Genomic DNA, 18450 nt, shown 5'->3' on the forward strand with positions numbered 1-18450 from the left:
ATTTGTCAACATGGAACAAATTGCCAAGGCTTTTTTGCAAAGGAGTATAAGACAAAGGAGGAGGTGAATGACCAGAAACAGACAAACCCACTTAAATGTTAAAACCAATGTAAGTGTTTTGTTTATCATAATGACCACTGTATAGTTAGTTACTCATCATCTTAATTTCTCCCTCACTCATCCTTAATAACTGTATGTGTGAAATCATCTTGAAAATGATAAACTGAAAAATGGGATTCCTGTTCAAAGTTTGATTTTCAGAGTCAACATTATTTACTGTGAAAGGCTAGAATTTTGTGCAAGATTATTTCATATACACTAATGAATTTTAAGATAAATACCTTCTAGATGATAAGCTTTTCAGATGCAGTAATGAAGAATCCAGATTAAAGCAACCTGATTGTGCCTTTCTTTGAGGAACCTAAGGTTAAAATAATCACTTGTTAGGTTTCAAAAGAATTTCAGAAGACTATAATTTTTTTCTTGAATTGACAGGACAATTTTCAAATGAAAGCTAAGCATATCTTAAAAAATAATAAAACTTCTCTCCTAACAGCTTATTAAAATCATGCTCTTTATTACATATTGTCCCTATGTCCTCATTTTATTAACTAGTTTGGAAAAAAAGATGATTAATAAAAGCACTTTTACTAGGTTTTTATTTTTTTCTTTTTTTGGCCAACCGCACTTCGGAATCTTAGTTCCCCAACCAGGGATTGAACCCTGGCCACAGCAGTGAAAGCGCTGAGTCTAAATCACTGGACCGCCATGGAATTCCCTCGGTTTTGATTTTTTAAGAACCAGAACCAGTTTTTTCTAAAACCAAATCTTACATGTAATCCCAACATATAATATAATAAGACTTTTACTTTTTTACTTTATATACTTCTGTATTGAGGGGGTAGGAATAAATGATTAATAGCTTTACAATAAAAGGGGGAAAAAAAGAATTAAATGGCGATGGGAGTCTGGGGTCCTGACAACTCTACTGTTCTTTTAACCATCCCTACCCGACTGCACATTTCCCAGAACCCTGGCTGGGGCTTCACAGAGAATAGGTTTGAAAAATACTACTGTGGATTTTTAACCACTATTGTATAACAAATTACATTTAAGACAAACCACCAACTAGCTAAAAATGATCTAAAAATGAAAGACCCAAGTGTAAATTAAAGGTAAAATCACATACAACATACAAGTTAGACGGATTTGTCTCTAGAATTAATGTTAAATATGTATAAAGTATCTGAGTGATTGGTCTAATTTGTGACTAAGAAACAGATGATACTGAAAGTCTAAAAAACCTCAATATTTTTGAGAGTTGTACAAGCGCACCATTCTATATTTTGGAGTTAGAACTTAATGTGAAATCTTCAATCCAAATTCTCATGTCTTCAATTCAGGAAAGTTTTCTACTTTCATTTCTTCCAATACTGCATTTTCCTCATTCCACCTAGCCTTCCTTTTGGAATTTCTACTAGGTTTATACTGAACATCTCATTTTATCCTCCAGGGCTCTTTCATATTTTACCATTTCTCTTCCCTTCTGCACTTTATTCTAGGTGCTTTCTTAATACGTGTCTATCCATTGACTAAATCTCTATTCAGCTGATTCCAGTCCACCATTTAATCCATGTGTATGTGTATGCGCACGTGTGTGTACACTTCAATTATATTTTTCATATTTTTGATTTCTATTTTTCCAATCCCACATGTTCTCTTATCTCAGTTCCCTGTCTTTATCTTCATTTATCTCTTGGAACATACATTCACTCATTCATTCATTTATTTATGTTAAAATCTTTATTGGAGTAATTGCTTTACAATGCTGTGTTAGTTTTTGCTGTATAACAAAGTGAATCAGCTATACATAAACATATAACCCCGTATCTCCTCCCTCTTGTATCTCCCTCCCTCCCACCCTCCCTATCCCACCCCTCTAGATGGACACAAAGCACCAAGATGATCTCCCTGTCTTGAAACATTTTAAAAAGAATTATTTCTGATTCTCTTTCAAGTTGCTCTGATAACAGGATTCCTAAATATGAATTTTCCCACTTCTTCTTGCTGATTCTTTTAAGGTGCTTTGTAATTTTAATTCCCCTGAGATCATCCTCAGTAAGAGTTATCTTCCATGAAAATAAATCCTTGGTGCCATGGGTGATAGATGTGGGATAGTTTCATGTTTTCTCATAGACAGCACAAATTCAGAACCCCCTAACCATGGGTGACTTAGGCTTAGGTCCAAATTCTTTTGGGGGCTTCTTTTCCCATCTACTCTATCCCTCCTATTGCACCCCTTAAGTAAATAGGTGATTTCTTTTCTCTTCTCCCATTTCTAGAATGGCAGTCCTCACCTGTTTCTGGCTTTATGGAGTTTGGTTTTAGGTCCCAGCTACGACCGGTATAGACCTGACTCCTGATCCAGCAGGAGCATTAAACCCTAGCACTATATTAGATTTAGATATCCTAGAAGGTCATAATTTGCCCCAAGTTAGTTTCGGAGATTTACCTTTCTTGCACTTACACTATATTATGTATTTAAAAGTTGTGTTATATTTTGTCCAGGATTTTTGTGTTTGGGAAGGAGGAAGGATCTTCTTGTATTAACTCAGTCCACCACATTGAACAGAAGTCTGTAGTGCTTTTTACACCAGCATGATGCTGTAAGTTTTTTCCTCATCACTTGGGCATTTTGAAAGCACCTCATACATATGTCAAACATTTGGGGTTATTTTAAATTGTTTAGAATTCAACTTCCCTAAAATAAACACCTAAGGTCCAAGTTACAAATTTAAAACTAAATCTCTTATTCAAGAATTAATTTTTGAAAATATGCTAGATATTGTATGCTTTGAGTTTACTTAAAAAAACTCACATAAAAACAAAAATTATGTCAATAGCAAAAATAAACATGTTTTTAGTTTACTAGGATATTGACTGCTTACCTCTGGTTTAACCGAAATGGCAGCTTTAGCGACTATCAAATGCTTACCAGGAATGATACTAATCATCTTCCCAACACTAAGGTAGACATTATCACCCATTTTTCAGATGAGGAAACTGAGGCTCAGAGAGACAATATTCCTCACCTAATGTCACACAGCTAGGGTGAAGTCAGCGTGATGCCAAAGCGAGGTTCTTAACCATCACACTCAGATCTATAAATTTATTAGTAAATGTAGAGTGGGGAAACGTCTCAAAATAAGACGGTTAACTGTACAGGTTGCAAGTCAAAGACAGCCACAAATTTGATTCCCAGATGATTCAGCTGGTGGTGTCAACCAGCCACAGTACTATGATACAAATCTATTTAGAGAAAATCCACTTTACACTAAGTATTTTCTTTACATTAGTGAGAATTAATACGCTGGACAAAAGAATTTCAGAGAAATTTTATAATCCTAATACAATAAATTCATTTTTATTCATTTTTTCTGCCTTTTTCCATATTAACATTTAGCTATTAAATGTATCAAAAAATAAAATGTTTTCCCACTAGAAATTTATTTTGAAGGTATTTAAATTTTTTCAATTAAAATTTGGATAAAGTGATTTGCAAACATTTTACATGTTTTGCAAGTCTAAACATAAAATAAGAGAAAAACACTTACAGGACTGGAAAGAAGAGGCAATCCAGTTCGAGGATGAAAGGCTCTGGTTGAGGTTCCATCCAAGGAATGAAAATTATGTTTCCGCCAGACACTTGAGTGTTTAAGTGGTATAGTTCTCTGCTAGGAAAAGATTTAGATTTTAATGGCAATATTTAAAATTTTTTTGTTTCTAGATTTATTCTTAACATCTACTGAGGTATTACATCCTTGGTGGTAAAGCTAACAACCTATATAACTATCTATACACACATATATATACACTTTAATCAAAAAACAGTGTTTAAGAGTTTTTTCTAAGTTGATGAATAAACTCAAATATTCTAAAAAAAGTATGTCCAAACACAATTGCCTTATCAACATATTTATCAAAACTCAGTCTGGGCTTCCCTGGTGGTGCAGTGGTTAAGAATCCGCCTGCCAATGCAGAGGACAAGGGGTTCAATCCCTGGCCCGGGAAGATCCCACATGCTGTGGAGCAACTAAGCCCATGCACAACTACTGAGCCTGTGCTATAGAGCCCACGAGCCACAACTACTGAAGCCCGTGCGCCTAGAGCCCGTGCTCTGCAACAAGAGAAGCCACCGCAATAAGAAGCCCTTGCATCTCAACCAAGAGTAGCTCCCGCTCACCACAGCTAGGGAAAGCTCACGCACAGCAATGAAGACCCAATACAGCCAAAAATAAAAACAAATAAATAAATAAGTTTGTTTTAAAAAAAAACAACTCAGTCTATCATTTAGTAAGCTAATATTCAATTCTTTTAATCTGTGGGAAAAAAAACTCACAGAAAAAAATTAGTAAAATATTCTAAAATATAAAACTATGTCAGTAGCAAGAGCCATTCTCAGAAAATATAATTTGGTACAGCATGATACAAAAATTTAAATGTGAATTTTAAAATATACTTAACACAGTCACAGTATCATGTTTTTGAAGTGATATAAGAAATAGACTAATTCTTAAGAATTTAAAATGGCAAATTTATACCCAGAAACAAAAAATGCATAAAAACACATGAATAAAAATCAGAGAAGAATAATTGGGGCCCTGGCTCTACCATTTACTAGCTTTATGACCTTGGGCAAGTTACTTAACCTCTCTGGGCCTAGAGTTCTCATTTGTAAACTGGAGTTAGTAATAGCGCCTAACCTCAGAGCGTAGTGAAAGGATTTAGTAAGCCAGCATGTATAAAACACTCAGAAGAGTGCCTGGGCATCCAGTAAATGCTATATAATTATATTTAAAGTAAGTGTATGAAAAAACAAATCTTAGTGGCTTGAAAAATACCATGGTCAAAGTAAGTCTCCCTATTAGGTACCAGAAAGGATTGTGAAAAGCTAGTATTCTTAAGGCCAGGGTAGGTTTTTGTGACAATTATAGTTTTAGGAAATTGGAAACTGTCATTTGATTAAACCCATGTGTTAGAAAGAGATCGTCTGTTGAAAAATATTAATTGGAAACATGGCATACTTTTAAGACTCTAATGTCCGGCAAAACTAATTTGTATGATAAAGAAGATGAATCAAGGTCATTCAGATTTGGATCGAGGCAGTTAAGTAGTTTTCCATATAACTGAGATATAAATTTGTGATACTTCTTGGAAAAATAAAGGAAATTTAAGCCTAGTAATAATTTTCTAAAGTTAAAAAGTGATTTGGTAGACAAATAAAATGGAACTAACAAATATCTTTGATTTAGGTAGTGCATTAAAAGCTTACAAAATGTTTAAAGATCTATAATTTGATTATCACCACAACTATAAGCAAAAGATATTCATCGTTCTTATTTTAAAATCGAGGAGACTGAGGGTTTTACAAGTTACGTGATTTATTCAGCTTCACTCAAGGACCAAATTGTCAGGACTGACACTTGGGTATTCTGACCAACAGCCCAGTGATTTCACTATAGGTATTCCTAGGCATAACACAATGGGCACACTGCTTGTACTAGGCCAGAGCTGCTGTCAAACAATACCTTAAGCTAATGATACAAGTTTCATTTCTGACTCTTATTTACTCTCCAGCAACTGTTCACAGTATTAAAATAAACAAAAAAAGGCAACAGGAAGAATTTACCTAGCATTTGCTCTGAAGTGGGCAGGTTATTTACAAGGATGTTTATTATATCAGACAGTGAGTTCTATAGATAATGGGCATCTTGGGCCTAACTAGATCTCCTGTAAACAAAGTTCAAACCATAACAAATGTTTGAGGATTACATTTGAAATGTTAGATATTACCTACCAATACCTCTTTATCTTTCAGGCGTTCACACGTAAACAAACAGTCTTTTATATTCTTCCTCTGAGAACAGTTTTGAGATTTTTCATCAACTGGATCTTCTTTCTTATCCTGTTCACTGTTTAATTGGTTTGGCTTTTTGCATTTGAAACCTTCACTATCTTTATTGAGGTAATTTTCTATACTATTAAGTTGAGTATTTTGTTCGCATGACTTAGGCTTTTTTGAGTCTTTATCTGAGCACTCATTTGCATGTTTGTTCAAATATCCAGACATTTCCAACACAGTAACATTTATTTTCGAGTCATTTTTTTTTGAATGATCAAACTGGTGATTGTTAAAAGATTCTGGATTATAATTTTCATTTATTATTATTTTGTCCTTATACTTATTTGTGCAAATCTGTTTGTCAATACTGTTACATTTTGAATACTGTTTATTGATTTCATTGTCAATTTCTTTTTCCTTAAATTGACACTCAGAAAGTGTGTTTTCCAATCTTATTGTGAAATCTAAGTTATCTTCTTTGCAAAGAGACATATTTGAAGGATTCATTAAACCAGTGGCTTTGTTCTGTGTCTCTTGAAATGTACTTTGGATTTCACTAGGATTGTTCTGATGCAGATTTCTTCTTGTTTGAGGTTTCAAAGAAGGCTTGACATTACTATTGCATTTAAAAGAACTAAAACGTTTATTAGGTGTTAAGTGTTTCCCTTCACTGATGTTATCTAACAAGGAAAATTTTGTATCAGAAATGGAAACAGAGGTGTCATCCTTGTTCTTCTTCAACAAATTTCTGTCTTCATAGGAACTCCTAAACACTTTAGAAGGAACTGAACTGGAGTCCTGAATGTTGAATGATTGCCGGGGCATGTGAGGTGCTGTTGGATCAATGTGCTCCAAGTGCTGAGCAATCCTTGCAATGACATCTTGCCGCTCCTGGAGTAAAGAGCTTATCAAAGGATTAATCTCACCAACAGACTGATCAGAATGAAGACCATTAGAAATGCAAGTGTCACTTCGAGGAGTTTCTGGTTTTACTCGAATTTTCCCTTCATTGGTGTCTTCTGAGGAGGTGAGCGCTGGATTACCAAAAGAAATGGAGAACGTTTCTTTACATTTTCTCACATTTTCATTTTCTTGTGAAACCCGGAAAAGCTTTGAATTAAGTGAACTAGATTCTTGTGTATTAAGTGGATGTCCAGAAACATGTGAAGTGCTTGGATCACAATGAATCAAATGCTGAGCTATTCTTGCAATAACTTCTTGTCGCTCCTGAATTAAAGAGCCTATTAAAGGATTAGTCTCACCAACTGACTGCCAGGAACTCTGGCGGCTAGATTCACTAGAATCAATCACTGAAAATGATTTTAAAGTTCTCACTGATGTTTCATGTGACTTTTTATCTCCTATACCACTGAAGCCCAGAATATTGCCTTGAGATGTTCCATAGTCAGATTTACCACTAGTGCCCGGATATAGTTTGACATTTTTGACAGTTGCAGTATATTCTGGAGTTGTGCCATTTTTTGCATGTAATATTATGCTTTCGGGTGCCATGGTCCAAGTTTGTTTGCTACACAGACGCTGTGAACTGTTTGTACTACATTGCTCTGCTTCAGTAGAATTTCGGTGCTGATGGGTTTTAAGTTCATGGTCTTGAACTCTTTTCTCAAAAAGGCCAATATTAGTGTGAATACTACAGGTCAAAACTGGATAATTAGATTGTCTGGGCAAGGACTGAACACTGACTTTCAAGGCCACATTGTGAGACACATTGGGAACAGGAAACACATGTTCAATTGGAGTTTGTGAAAAATTCCACTGTAGGTCTACATCAGCAGCACTGATTCTAGAATCACACAGAAAAAAATGGAATCAGTGGATTATAAAACATATCATTATTATATGTTATTTAAAAAATGTTAAACAGTCATATACTTACCTTTGTTTGCATTAATTACTATTGAGATTTTATTTTAACCTACTTTACCATGCATGTCATTCTAACAAAACCAACATAAATAGATTATACCTGGAATAGAGACCATCTTCTTTTTAAGAACACCATTCTATTAAAGCATTAAAGCTCAAAAATACTATAATTTAAAATTTGTTGTCAAAACAGAAAAAAGGACTTTCCATTTACTACTAAATAAATGGATTCAGCTAATTCTGTTGCGCATGGTGATTAAGAGATACTCTCTATCTCACGGCCACCTGCCTAAAGAGACAGTTAAGACAGTTGTTCAGCAGCCTGTGTGTTTATAATTTTCAGGATCTAAAAATTAAGTCTACCATTATGGAAATTCAGCAACCCAGAAAGTTTTTCCACTTTATTTATAATGGTGGTACATTCTCATTGTTAGTTCTGTAAAGTAAGCTAAAAAGTTCTCTGAAAACTATTCTACACCAGATTTAACCCAAGAAGCAAAATGCATATTGAGTCATATCTAAATTTCTCCAACTTGTTTTGAAAAACAAGTAAAGTTTTTAATTTTTAATTTCAGTAAATTTTGTCCACTTATATTTAGAAATGAAGGATATAAACTGCCTAAAAGGTAAAATGTCATTCAGTAGCTAACCACTGTAGCTGAATACACATTGTCCTTTTTCTGCCCTAGACATACCTGTAAATAATATTTCGTGGAATAGCACCATGAGAAACACTCAGCCAAGCACTTAATTGAGAAAAAAACACAAATGAGCGGACAGCCAATAGGAGAGTCTTCTCTTCAATAAATCGATCGCCACTCCTAAGGGAAGTAAAAAAGCATCATCTAAATGTCAACAAGTACAAAATGGCTAAATTTTAGAAAGATAAAAGCTGAAATAAACATATCACTCAGGACATGTGCTTTCAAGAGTATAAGAGTGCATTTACCAGTGTCATTTGAAGTCACATAAGTACTAAATATGTAAATTTTACTACATAAATAGAGGGACTCAAAGATATGATATATTATTAAAATAATTTATAGAAAGTAATGGAAAACCTGATTTACAAAGGACAACTTCAAACTCAGTTCAACTTACTGTCGAGGAACTGGCTCCAATATCCATCTTTCTAATAATAACGCATCTTGCTTAATTGCAGGATCATTTAGATCAATCCCTTCTGTGGTGGGCCCATCGTCACTGTAGCAGCAATCTGGTAGTAGCATCACTTCCACCATGATTGGAAGGTTATTCTTCCACAATAATGCGACCTCAGACCTAGTTCGTCGGGCTTGGCGACACTTGAAGAAGATGGAGATAAGCAAAATGGCTCAAGAGCCCACCCAATTTTATATTTAAATTTGAAAAATATAATTGTAAAGCAGACATCTGTATGAAAATGAGTTGCCTATTGCAGGGCTCAGCTCAGGCTTGTCTGCCTATTTAGGTTTCCTCATTAAACAATGCATCAGCACTAGGAGCTCTAGAGTGTGGGGATTAGTAGCAAACAACAATTATGATGCAAATTTTCTCCGGGGAGGATATCTTTGCTCTATTTTGCGGAAAAAGAACTGCCATGCCCAATGTCTGACAGGCCGCAAGATGGCCCAGCCTCGCCTCATTTGTTAATTACATCATCATTAATTAGAGGAAAGATTCATTCTAAGATCAAAATATTAAAAACTCATTTTCATTAAACACTCAAAGTAGACAACATTTTTAGAAGTTTAAAATTTTGGACTACAGTTAAGAGACTAACTGGGAGGAAAATCCTTACAGCAAATTATACGCTACATATCAAAATAAATATTTTTAACAGTATTCTACAAAAACATTAATGATAGCAAAAAGTATCCTCCCATTAAAAAGGGGAGGGATATAAGAGGGAAAGTGATTAATGTGGGGAAAATAATTATGAACATCAATCTATTAAATAAACAAGAACACAAAGTTGATGAAGCGGGGCTGAGACTAAAACTAAAGAAAAGCTAATTCATAGTAACAAAGATAATCTTAAATCTGGTGTGTGTGGAGGCAGGTATGAAACTGGCTGCCCACCTGCCTGCTGATGGAAAAGCCTTTTAGAGCCTTGTTCACAGCCAAAATTATTAGCTGCAGTTCAGGATTAGTACCTTTTCTTTATGTTGTGACCAATTTTATACTTAAATGTGAACATTATAATTGTGATTTAACAAAGTCAATGACAGAATTTAAACAGGTTTATATAAAAGATAAAAAACATTCAAAACACAGTTCTCACCTGGGCCAGCTTATCACTACATTCATGTTTGCTAGTTACTGGGTAACAGGACTGTGCTGGAGGGCAATGGAAACTTTCCGTCCGACCTTTAACAGAACATTCAGGTGTTCGTCCTTCTGTTATTAACAAGGCCAGAGAGACCAAGAACTCCTCTGCATCATATTCAAAATATTCATCCAGACTATCTGGTATCAAAAAAAAGAAAGAAAGAAAGATGGGTCCTTGCTTTAAGGTATTCTTGACAAGAACTCTTTTTTTTTTTAACATCTGTATTGGAGTATAACTGCTTTACAAGAACTCACTTTTTTATGTCTAAAATAACTAATACCATAGCCCAAATTCAAGTATATTCACTAACAAAGAGTGAAAAGAGAATAAAAGTGAGGCAATTAAAATACAATAAACTCTTGGTACTTCCCTGGTGGCGCAGTGGTTAAGAATCCGCCTGTCAGTGCAGGGGACATGGGTTCGAGCCTTGGTGCGGGAAGATCCCACATGCCACGGAGCAACGAAGCCCGTGCGCCACAACTACTGAGCCTGTGCTCTAGAGCCCATGTGCCACAACTACCGTGAGCCACAAGTACTGAAGCCCACGCTCCTAGAGCCCGTGCTCTGCAATAAGAGAAGCCACTGCAATGAGAAGCCCGAGCACCGCAATGAAGAGTAGCCCCCCCTCACCGCAACTAGAGAAAGCCCGTACGCAGAAACAAAGACCCAACGCAGCCAAAATAAATAAATAAACAAACTTATTTAAAAAACCCAATAAACTCTTAATTCACAAGGTACAGAAGTCAGATGATGATGGATAATTCAAAATTTCATTTAAGACAAAGCCGGTTAAAATTACGGCATAAAATTGTTTTTATGTAAACTTCAATTAAAATGTTTAAGATTTAGGAGTACATTTATAATCTTTTAGATAATGATATTTTTGGACATCAAATACAATAGTTTTCACACACAAAACTTCGCTAATAGCCAAAAGGTCAAAATGTCTTATTAGGTCATATAAATATTTTCAGCTAAGACGTTTTATTACTGTTATTAAATATTAGAAAAAGAGGCAGATACAAATGTATGTTTCTCCCTTTCTCTCCCTCTCCCTTCCTTAACTAGTTCCTTGTTCTTAGAGCCCTAATTCTGTGATGTGGACACTCACAGCCACAGGGTCCTTCTCTTTCCTTGCTATGCAGTGGTAGTAGTTTCAGAGGAAGAAATTTTATAATTATCCAACAGGAGATGCAGGCCTGTATTGCAATATATGAAGTGTGATATTTTTTGGTTACTAGGCAGTTCCAAACAATCTAACCTGCAGATGTTTCACTTAGATATATTAAATTAAATTTTTTTCACAAGTCCTCCAATTTTAAAAGCACGGTTAGTCTTTAAAACTGTTAACCTGCTATGCAGGTTGAACATGCATGCATGTGTACATGCACACACGAAATTCAATTTATAGTGCAAACTTGAAAAGGTTGCTTTCTCTTATCTCTGCCAGCTAAGCAACACATATTTTAAGTGCCTAGCACACTGTAGTAGGTGACAAGGGGACACAAAGTTGTACTGCACATAGCTAATAGTTTCAGAGGATTTGATTCAGGGACGATTTTTTAAAACAATAGAACACTGAAGCATATAATAAATTCCAAAGAAGTTCAGATAACAGTGGTAAAATTTTGCCAAAGAGGTAGATGTTAAGCTGAACCATGAGAGAGAAAGTGCAACTTGAGCGGAGCATTTGTACAAAAACAGTGTAGAAAAGGCAGGACTGGAGCCTGATTGTGAATAGCCTTGAAGAGTATGACGACGAGTGCCTATTTCTAGCCTCAGGAAGGCCTTACCAGGAAAAGAAGGAGTCTTGAGAGCCAACTTGATTGAGCTGGTATTTTAAGACCATTCAGTCCCTAAAATGACCATTTGCAATATATAAAATAACAGCCAGCACTTAGTAATGTTGTTAGGCATTGCCAGTTCTCACTACTTTCTATACATTAACTCATTTACTCCTCAAAGCACCTCTAGAAGGGACTATTACCACCATTTTTATAGATAACCGAAGCATAGAGAGGTTAAATAACTTGCCCAAGATCACCCAGCTAGGAAGTTGCAAAGTTGAAATTTGAACCTACACAAGTCTGGTTCTAGAATCTGAGTCCCTAACTACCCCACACATGCTTCCTTTCACTGTGGCTACAAATTTTGCCTTTATATACTTTAATAGACATTTGTAAAAATATAAATAATATGTATTCAACATATATTTTAACAATATATTTTGGAATATTGTGGTACAGGATTTGTTTCCAGGAAAAGGACCATAATTTATAATAATGTGCCAAACTGGGGGAAAAAAAGAGGTCTCAACTTTCAACTTTCCTCCAGGAACCAATTAGGTCATAAGCCAAGGGTCTCCGGTGGTCTCCTGGGACTCACTGAGTTAAACCATGGTGTCCTTCAGAGGGAAGCAAAAGACATAAAAACAAATCCATTCAGACCTTTCTCTGATGGTTCTGTGGGTTTTCAAGGCTAGCTCAGGCTTGCCATGGGCTGGCTACATGGGATGATTTTAGCTCCCGGGAGATTTCTCTGGGCTCATCCTTTTCCCTCTCTCGGACTGTGGGGTAATCCTGCAGAGCTAAGAATTGTGGCAGAGCAGTGGCTCTTACACTATGGAAAGCTGAATGATGTCAAGATGTCAGTTACTCCATGTGAGTACCAAGGATGGTTCACAGCCTAAGTAATGTCTCATATATATTTGGCAGTATTTTTTTTAAATTATAATTTATCTCCAAAACCCTAGCAGGATATCCATTGACAGATGAATGGATAAAGAAGACGTGGTACATATATAATACCATGGAATATTACTGAGCCATTAAAAAGAAAGAAATAATGCCACCTGCAGCAACATGGATGGACCTGGAGATATCATACTAAGTGAAGTTAAGTCAGAGAGAGAAAGACAAATATCATATGATATCACTTATATGCGGAATCTAAGAAAAAAAATGATACAAATGAACTTACTTACAAAACAGAAACAGACTTAGAGAATGAATTTATGGTTACCTGGGGGAAGGGTGGGAAGGGGGAATGAATTTATGGTTACTGGGGGGAAGGGTGGGGAGGGGGATAGATTGGGAGTTTGGAATTGACATGTACACACTGTTATATTTAAAATAGATAATTAACAAGGAGCTACTGTAAAAAAATAAAAAACAACCCTATCAGGAAATGGCTTACTCATATACTAGAAATTACCAAGTTTAAAGTGATAAAAATTAAACTGTTATACACTGTAAAGCAACTATACTCCAATAAAAATTTTAAAGAACTGTTACGTGATGACAACCTTTAGGAACTTGTCAGGAAAAATTTATGAGTGTCTGAATTTTAATAAATGAGAATACTAAATCACAGTAGTCATTAGAAAAGTTGCATTATTAAAATTTTGATAATTTCAATCTCTAAAACCTCTGCCATAGCGCAGAGTTTACTGTAATAAAGAATATGACTAAGGAACTGGGAAATTTTATGTCATACCAAAGAAAATTCATTAGATCCGACGATACTTTGAGGACATAGCTTACTCAAGAAATAAGGTATAATTTTTGGGTCTCTGAAAACAATTTACTCTTTACAAAAACAAAAAGTGCTGCAAATCTAGACAAATACGGGCTGCTAAGGCTTACCTACTAGCTATACATTTTAAAAGAGATAAATTATTTGATGTAAAATATAACTTTGAAAAGAACAGAAAGGATGTTATAAATTGTCACAGGCTATCAATGACAATTGACAGTGGGAATTAATCAATCAAATCATAGTCCCTCTGCCCCCAAAACCTCAATGAGGATAGTGTTTACACCACAGTCGGACTAGAAGCCATGACCAGACTAGCTCCTTTTTTGTGGCACACTCTTCTGGCTCCGGAGTTCAGCCATCTTAAAGTTCTTCATCTGTTCTCTCCAACAAAAGAGGTTAATAATTTGGCCACTGGGAAAACCTTAAATAATCAGAATGACCCATAGGTGAAACAGACTAACTTGGGAAGTAAATTCTTCATCACCAAGGCACAAACAGACTGATAAACAATTGCCAGGGGTGTGGTTGAAGGGATTTAGCTGTCAAGTGGAAACTGAATTAGACTTGCAGTGGTTCTTTCAACCTTGAGAGTCTATGAATCTCTGTTCTTCAGAAGTACTTCATAAAAAACCTAGGGGAGAGACCAGAACCACCACTTCCTTCTTGGGAGGCCCTAACCAGGAGCCCCTCTCAATCAGAACTCATCATAAACACTTAATGGTGGTGCCTCTGGATCCTTGATTTAAAACAAAAACCTAGGATACTTCAAAGCTCTGTCTCAAGGAAACAGAAGAAGGTCCTTCCTACCATTGGGCTGCTGTATATACTGTTCAATGTACTTCTAAAGCCTGCCAAGGTAGTAGATTGCACCCCCCTCATATATGGAATAAAATGGCAAGAGAAGCATGAGAACCCCTGGGGGATTGCCAAAAAGAAAGTTTCTCTAAAAATAACGTCCTTTCAAACTTATGATGGACAATCTAATAATACGAATAAAAATTATTCCATGAATTTATTCCAATGAAATAACAGAACAAGTACACAGAGATGAATGTTGAAGGATATTTATTAAAATGTTTATACCAGTCAAAAATAATTGTAATCAATCTAAATGTCCAACAAAAAGGGACTGGTTAAATATACTGTGGTACAGTTTTATCTAAAATAATGATATAGATCTACTTTTGACAAGGAAAGATTATCTACATCATAAGTGAAACACAACTCTCAAAAGAATGTTATGATCATGTGTTTGTGGAATTACACATGCATAGAAAGATATACATGCAACAAAATATTATCAGTCCTATAAAGCAAACACACAAACACATAAACTAAATTTTAAATAAATTACTATTCTCTGACTGGCATTAGATAAATGATAAAGCCTATTAACTGAAAAATAATATGTAAATAAAAGAATTACATAGTGTCATATATTTTAATTAGAGTTATTGTTTTGTAAAACCCCTGCTAAGGAGATCATAGTCTGGTTACTCAGTAGAGGAATTTGTGAAGACACACGTAAGTAACAGCACACTGGTTCTGGTGTTGAAAAATTAGAACTTAGCAGTTTGAAACACTTTTCTGCTTTGCTTTGCTTTCTTTTTTTCTCTTTATAAATAATCTTTTAAAAATAATTAGGTAAGAACTAGCACCTCAAACTGATAATATGAGAAACATATGGATGAATCTGAGAAAGGGTGTTAAGAATTAGTAGAAGAGGTTATGCTCAGAGAATTGGACTCTCAGTTGATATTACCAGTATGTAGGTATGAAGATGGTGCTAAGTGCCATGCTATAATTGCAAAAATTGAGAATAATTATGTAAATGCTTTATACTAACTGTTGAGGGATGGCTTTTCTGAGCAGATAACATTTAATTAAGCCAAGGTCTGAACAAGGAACAAGCAATTCAAAAATCAGAGGAAAGAGCATTCTGAGCAGAGGGTCTAAGGTGACAATAAAGGAGTAATGTCCCAGGAACTAAAAGGTGAGTAAGGCTGGAATGGCAGTAGCAGAGAGGGAAAGTGGTAAGAACTATAGTTTAGAATGGTGGGCAGGGACTACATCACACAGGATTTTGAAGCTAGGGCAAGGAGTTCAGATTTTATCCTAAATGCAATGGGAAGTCACTGGAGGGTTTTAACTAGAGAAGTGACACGATCTGATTTACTTTTTTAAATGATCGCTCTGACTGCTATGTTGATAACAGAATAGGGGAAAAAGAATCAGAGTAGGTATACTAGTTAGGAGGTTGTTGTTTTCCAGGGTTGGGGATATAGTTTTGGGAATCATTGGCATTTGGATAGTATTTAGAGTGAAGAGTTACCTAGAAGCATGTAGAGGGTATTCATGACAAAGGCCAGAGGCACTCTAAGAAGTAGAGATCTGTTAGAAGATGATGAACCAGCAAAAGGAGCTGGTATATGTCAAGTATGGTATCATGGAAGCTGCGAGAAAAAAAATGTTTCATGGAGGGCATGGCCAATGGTCTTAAACACTAGTGAGGTTTAATAAAATATAAACAAAGAAATGACCACTGTATTTGACAATAAGGAAGTCATTGGTGACTTTGACAATAGCGATCTCAGTAGGTGGTGATGATGGAAGATTAGATGTGACATACATTGTCAATTATTCTGAAGGGTACAGATGATAAATACAAAAGCCTACTTTCCTAGTCCTCTCTTAACACAATGGCAATTCATGTATCACAATATAAGTATTACACATGCAAAATCATCACTCATACAAAATTGTCGCCAAATCCCAAAAGGGAATAAGAGAAGTTCCCTTCTAAGTCTATGGTACAGGGGCAGGAGATTCTCCCTCTTTATGGTCCTAAAATCCAGTGACTGAACAAGTCACTAACTTGTTCTTCAAATTTCTCTTGAAATTAAACCTTCCTTTTTAACCTCAAAACAGTTACCAAGTTAGATTCCTATTACTTTACACATAAATTACTACACCAGTCTCCTAGCTATGGTCTAGGACTCTAGGCCCTTTTTTATTCATCTTGCACCCTGATGCAGATTAATCTTCCCGAAAGAAGATTAATGCCATTCCATCACATTCCTCAAAGTTTTTCTGTTTGTTGTTTGTTTGTTTTACTGGCTCCCTAACTTCCTATTAAACCCAGTGTGAACTCTTAAGCCTGACATTAGGGCCAGCGCCACTGTACAGAGGTAGCTACTCTGGCTGGGCATTGCCAGATTCTGATGTGAACACTGCCTCTTGAAGTTATACACTGAGGTGACCCTGCTTAAGACTCCACCCACCTCTGGTTCTTAATCTCATCTTTTACTGCTCTCTGTGTTCTACCCAAACTGCTGTCTATACCACGCTCTACTCATTTCTCACCCTGTACCACTGCTTTTTCTTTCTGTACTGCTAACTTTAGCCAACCCTCTCCCAACTGCAGGCACTTCCAGAGTTACACTAACCCATCCATTTCTTTATAAAAATATTCTTAATATTTCACAGATGTTTATCTCCTAATGGGTTAAGTTCTACATACATTGAAATATTTTTGGTTTCTCATTTATATGTTCCAATCTCATAGGTATGTGTTGAGTGTTTCTGTTTTAAGTGAGAATTGTAAAGGACCTTAGAAATCATGTGGCCTAATCTACCTTACTTCCAGATGAAGAGAGTAAGGTAAAAAGACATTAACTTTCTTGCTTAAAGTTGTATGCAGTATGCATACTGGAGAAATCCAGGTTTCTTCATTCCTAGTGCAACTTGACTTATACACCATGAGAAGTCTTTAAGCAGAGAATAAAAGACAAAGCTGACTTTAATGACAAGTGCAAAAAATAGTGGCTGTGGCTATAAATGAAAGCAACTTTATATCTGTACTATTATTTTATTAATACTAGTGACACATAAATATTTCCACTGTCAGAAGAGTACCTTCAAACACAAAAATATTCTCTGTTTTTGTTAGCCAACAACAAAGCTTAAACTGAATTTAAAAAAATCCTCAGCACTCTATTATGAAAAAGGCAAGTGATCTGTAAACAAACTTATCATGGACTGACTTTAAAAGCTTTCTAGACGTGTGTGGTTTAAATTCAACCAAGTATTTCTGCTGTACATCTACAGTAACCACCAAAATTCAAAATTATGATTAAAACAATGAATATTCTGAGGTTCTATCTGAAAAACAAAGTCATGTGTATGTTTTTATAATAATCTAGCTCTTTGAAAACTGGCTATAAATTTTAATTGTCACGTAATACAAACATTCAGTTAAACAAAGATGATCATTATCATCTTGAGTTGTGGAGTGTTTTATCAAGTGCTTCCTCATCTTAATTCTCATGATGTAGCATAAAGTAATAGTTAAGAACATGAACTCTGAGGTCAGGCAAACAGTTCTGTTACTTGCTAGTTGTTTGGCTTTGTACAAGTTATAGCGATACAACCTCTCTTTGCCTTAGTTTTCAAAAAATCTATTAAATGGCAATAATAGTAGTATTGACCTTCAGAGGGTAGTTAATAGGTTGTTATTTGTAAAATATTTAGAATATTGCCTGGCACATAGTGAGCACCATACTGTTTCTTTTTTCTTTTATTTTCCATCTAACGTTTCTTAAATTTAAAATAAAATAGGGACTTCCCTGGTGGTGCAGTGGTTAAGAATCCTCCTGCCAATGCAGGGGACACGGGTTCGAGCCCTGGTCCAGGAAGACCCCACTTGCTGCGGATCAACTGAGCCTGCAAGCCACAACTACTGAAGCCCACACGCCTAGAGGCCATGCTCCACAACAAGAGAAGCCACCACAATGAAAAGCCTGCACACTGCAAG

At 35.6% G+C, this 18450-nt stretch overlaps 1 protein-coding gene across 14 annotated transcripts in view; it reads right to left on the bottom strand.

The window, feature by feature from the left end:
• The window catches only part of ATOSA (atos homolog A), an 87318-nt gene that overhangs the window by 14701 nt on the left and 54167 nt on the right, over positions 1-18450 (bottom strand). For 8 of the 14 annotated variants that reach the window (XR_012330119.1, XR_012330120.1, XM_033851695.2 and 5 more), the window contains 6 exons: positions 10053-10237; positions 8891-9093; positions 8485-8610; positions 5858-7706; positions 3615-3734; positions 342-421 (listed from right to left, as the gene is read on the bottom strand). Coding sequence is in view for 12 of the 14 variants with exons in the window: in XM_033851695.2 (XP_033707586.1) it covers positions 342-421; positions 3615-3734; positions 5858-7706; positions 8485-8610; positions 8891-9093; positions 10053-10237 (2563 nt within the window). In the remaining 2 variants the exon portion in view is untranslated. The remainder of the gene's footprint in view (positions 1-341; positions 422-3614; positions 3735-5857; positions 7707-8484; positions 8611-8890; positions 9094-10052; positions 10238-18450) is intronic. The other 6 variants (XM_073801028.1, XM_073801024.1, XM_073801026.1 and 3 more) reach the window with 5 other exon arrangements.

Source organism: Tursiops truncatus, chromosome 2 (assembly GCF_011762595.2).
Source record: "Tursiops truncatus isolate mTurTru1 chromosome 2, mTurTru1.mat.Y, whole genome shotgun sequence".
NCBI classification, from domain to species: Eukaryota; Metazoa; Chordata; class Mammalia; order Artiodactyla; family Delphinidae; genus Tursiops; species Tursiops truncatus.